General features: G+C 37.7%; 1 protein-coding gene across 1 annotated transcript; it reads right to left on the bottom strand.

The window, feature by feature from the left end:
• Positions 1–506: 506 nt before the first annotated feature.
• LOC106090600 (lectin subunit alpha) lies at positions 507–3954 on the bottom strand. The gene is made up of 3 exons (XM_013256843.2): positions 3808–3954; positions 955–1066; positions 507–885 (listed from the first exon to the last, which is right to left on the bottom strand). The coding sequence occupies exons 1-3, from the start codon at positions 3934–3936 to the stop codon at positions 632–634; spliced, it is 495 nt and encodes a 164-aa protein (XP_013112297.2). The 5' UTR covers positions 3937–3954; the 3' UTR covers positions 507–631.
• Positions 3955–4591: the final 637 nt, after the last annotated feature.

The following is a 4591-nucleotide window of genomic DNA, read 5'->3' as shown; positions in this document are numbered from 1 at the left end:
GTTAAAATCGGACGATAGTTAGACAGACTACACAGATATATTGGGTTGCCCAAAAAGTAATTGCGGATTTTTTAAAAGAAAGTAAATGCATTTTTAATAAAACTTAGAATGAACTTTAATCAAATATACTTTTTTACACTTTTTTTCTAAAGCAAGCTAAAAGTAACAGCTGATAACTGACAGAAGAAAGAATGCATTTACAGAGTCACAAGCTGTGAAAAAATTTGTCAACGCCGACTATATGAAAAATCTGCAATTACTTTTTGGGCAACCTAGCTGTCATATAGACCTGTCTTCCAATTTAGGGCCTTATCCTATAAAATGCGGATTTGTGGCTGATTTCGCTGAAGCTGTTATTTGTATATCAGTTCTCGGGTCCTGAATAAAATATGATGGGGACCAGCCCCAATTTAGATATTACTATGGATAGTGGAGTTATAATAAAATAGGATGATCCTTGATGGTGGGTATCCAAAGTTCAGCATAATAAAATACAAAATCGTAAATTATTGTACTTGACAGTTTTCATTTATTAAAATGGTTTAATGAACATTTAGAAGAATTTTCTTGTAAATCATATTGATTGCAAAGCTATTAGTGTTTTGTTTATTTTTGGTATCGAGCAAGTTTATTAACAATTCTTAGGCCTTTCCTCACATACAAAGCCCATTTTACTAGTGCATGTATTGTCATTCCAACCAAAATTTTCTACATCCTCCCATGTATGCACACAATGCTCCTCGCCATCGTCGTTATTGGGATTATCCTTGCACCAATGCGAGAATGTCATGCGTTTGCCAGAGGAAGCCCAGTAAAAAGGCCTCTTCAAATCTCTATCACCACTGAATTGGTCGTTGGCTCCCAACCACAGATTAGTCGATTTACCTTCAAAGTTATAAGAGAAACATCATGCTTTGATAGAAAGTAAATAAAATTGAGGAATTGTGTAGTTACCTAAAAATGTGTTCAAGGTCTTTAACAAAGTGTTGTGCTTATCACCATCGTGCACCTCAACCAGTTGATAATTACGGCGACCACATTCGTGTAAAGCTTCAAACCAATTGTACTATAAAGAAATTGAGATTTTTTTAAGGTGAACAGTTCAGGATTAAGAAAAAAAAAACACAACAAGTAAAAACGTGCTAAGTTCGGCCAGGTCGAATCTTATATACCCTCCACCAAGGATCGCATTTGTCGAATTCTTTTCCCGGCACCTCTTCTTAGGCAAAAAAGGATAAAAGAAAAGATTTGCTCTGCTATTAGAGCGATATCAAGATATGGTCCGGTTTGGACCACAATTAAATTATATATTGGAGACCTGTGTAAAATGTCAGCCAATTCGAATAAGAATTGCGCCTTTTGGGGGCTCAAGAAGTAAAATAGAGAGATCGATTTATATGGGAGATGTATCAGGCTAAAGACCGATTTAAACCATAAAAAACACGTATGTTGAGGGTCATGAGAGGATCCGTCGTACAAAATTTCAGGCATATCGGATAATAATTGCGACCTCTAGAGGCTCAAGAAGTCAAAATCCCAGAACGGTTTATATGGCAGCTATATCAGGTTATGAACCGATTTGAACCTCATATGGCACAGTTATTGAAAGTCATAAAAAAATACGTTACGCAACATTTCGGCGAAATCGGATAGGAATTGCGTCCTCTAGAAGCTCGTGAAGTCAAGTCCCCAGATCGGTTTATATGACAGCTATATCAGGGTATGGGCCGATTTGAACCATACTTAGTAAAGTTGTTAGATATCATAACAAAACACGTCGTGCAAAATTTCATTCTAATCGAATAAGAATTGCGCCCTCTAGAGGCTCAAGAAGTAAAGACCCAGGATCGGTTTATATGGCAGCTATATCAGGTTATGGACCTATTTAACACAGTTGTTGGATATAATAACAAAACACGTAGTGCAAAATTTTATTCCAATCCGATATGAATTGCGCCCTCTAGAAGCTCAAGAAGTCAAGTACCCAGATCGGTTTATATGCCAGCTATATCAGACTATGGACCGATTTGAACCATATTTAGTACAATTGTTAGATATCATAACAAAACACGTCGTGCAAAATTTTATTCCAATCGGATAAGAATTGCGCCCTCTAGAGGCTCAAGAAATCAAGACCCAAGATCGGTTTATATGGCAGCTATTTCAGGTTATGGACCTACTTAAACCATACTTGGCACAGTTGTTGGACATCATAACAAAACACGTTGTGCAAAATTTCATTCCAATCGGATGAGGATTGCGCACTCTAGAGGCTCAAGACGTCAAAACCCAAGATCGGTCTATATTGCAGCTATATCAGGGTATGGGCCGATTTGAACCCTATTTGGCACAGTTATTGAAAGTCATAAAAAAATATGTCATGCAAAATTTCAGCCATATCGGATAAGAATTGCGCCCTCTAGAAGCTCAAGAAGTCAAGTCCCCAGATCGGTTTATATGACAGCCCTCTAGGGGCTCAAGAAGTCAAGATTCAAGATCGGTTTATATGGCAGCTATATCAGGTTATTGACCAATTTGAACCATACTTAGCACAGCTGTTGGAAGTCATAGCGAAACACGTCGTGCAAAATTTCATTCCAATCGAATAAGAATTGCGCCCTCTAGAGGCTCAAGAAGTCAAGGCCCAAGATCGGTTTATATGGCAGCTATATCAGATTATGAACCTATTTAAACCATACTTGGCACAGCTGTTGGACATCATAACTAAACACGTCGTGCAAAATTTCATTCTAATTGGATAAGAATTGCGCCCTTTAAAGGCTCAAGAAGTTAAGACCCATGATCGGTTTATATGGCAGCTATATCAAAACATGGACCGACATGACCCATTTACAATCCCAACCGACCTACAGTAATAAAAAGTATTTGTGCAAAATTTCAAGCGGCTAGCTTTACTCCTTCGAATGTTACCGTGCTTTCGACAGACAGAAGCACAGACGGACGGACGGACAGACGGACGAACAGACTGCCGGACATGGCTAAATCATCATAAAATGTCACAACGATCAAAAATATATATACTTTATGGGGTCTCAGACGAATATTTTGAGTAGTTACAAACATAATGACGAAATTAGTATACCCCCATCCTTTGGTGGAGGGTATGAATATGTAAATGCTTTGACTGGCGTAAGGATAACATTTATACCCACTAGCAAAGGTCGTAGGTCAATGAAGTTTTCATTCCGTTCGTACCTATCGGAAATAGAATTTTGGATCCCTTAAAGAATATACATTCCCAGTCTTCGAAAAAATCTAAAACGATCTGGCCATGTCCGTCCGTCTCCACATTGTTATTTACATTGCAAATGCAAATTTTGCACATGAACATTCCACTAAGGAACGGGGGCACACTTCTCACATATCAATGAGTGCAGTCCGATTCAAGTTTAAGCTCAATGATAAGGGGCCTCCTTTTTATAGCCGAGTCCGAACGGCGTTCCGCAGTGCGACACCTCTTTGGAGAAAGTTTTACACCTCATAAATGTTGCCAGCATTAGGAGGGGAAAACCGCTGAAATTTTTTTCTGAGGGTCTCGCCAGGATTCGAACCCAGGTGTTCAGCGTCATAGGCGGACATGCTAACCTCTGCGCTACAGTGTTATTTACATTACATTCTTCAAAATTAAAGACATTGAACTAAAATTTTGCACATATTCTTTTTTTATCCATTGACAGGTTAGGTTCAAATGGGCCCCCATACACACTGAACTCTCGTTTTAAGGTCATAGGTTCACACTTAGTTTCCGGCTGTTACGAGTATATAAACGGCTCCGCATCTTTATACCTTTGATTCCATTTCAATTAAAAATTTGGTACCATCATCTGCAGTAACTATTTCTGGCTCTGCCGTTACACAATTCAAAAACGTCACCAATAAAGTAACAAACAACGAATATAATCCCAATACACTCATGTTAACAAATGAAACCAAACTAAATTTCTATGACGAGTAGTTCAAATTTATATTCTCGCATTGCAGCATCGCATCTATAGGTGATTTCTTATCAACTCATCTCGTGCTTGCAAACTTAAATTAAATCTGAGAATAAGAGAAGGTCAATTGTAAATAAATGAATAAGAAAAGCTTGACTTATACTTCTATTACTCTAATTAAATACTCAAGTTTGCATCATACAGGGTAGATGACACATATTAATACAACAAAGTTCCCAACATTATATCTGTCAACTAGAAATTACAACCAAAAGACATTTGTCCTATGGACAGCTCATTATAGTGTTTACAAGCCACCAAAAGCATTTACTTCTGAGTTTATTTAGGCAATGCTACCAGTATCATTATAACGATTTATGATTCGATACATAAACCTTGCGTTCACTTTGAGGTGTTTGAGTTCTCCAACAAAAGCTGCTTGTGATTTTCCAGCCAAATATAACTCAATCACGCTATTACGCTTGAATCCTACCACGAATAACTTTATTTTATTATTCATGGTAGGATTCAAGCGTAATAATGTGATTGCGGCTTTTGTTGGCGAACTCAAACACCTCAAAAAGAAGTGTGTATCGAACTACAAACCGTCATAATGATACTGATAGCATTGCCCA

Source organism: Stomoxys calcitrans, chromosome 4, assembly GCF_963082655.1.
Source record: "Stomoxys calcitrans chromosome 4, idStoCalc2.1, whole genome shotgun sequence".
In the NCBI taxonomy this organism is placed as follows: Eukaryota; Metazoa; Arthropoda; class Insecta; order Diptera; family Muscidae; genus Stomoxys; species Stomoxys calcitrans.
Note: the sequence above shows the minus strand (reverse complement) of the source record. Positions and strands in the feature narration are given on the sequence as shown.

Excerpts from the sequence above, each read along its gene's own strand:
- LOC106090600 (XM_013256843.2), bottom strand. The coding sequence starts at position 3,936 with ATGAGTGTATTGGGATTATATTCGTTGTTTGTTACTTTATTGGTGACG. Across the intron at positions 1,067-3,807 it reads TAATTGAAATGGAATCAAAG|TACAATTGGTTTGAAGCTTT; the intron begins GTATAAAGATGC and ends ATTTCTTTATAG. Across the intron at positions 886-954 it reads GACCTTGAACACATTTTTAG|GTAAATCGACTAATCTGTGG; the intron begins GTAACTACACAA and ends ATAACTTTGAAG.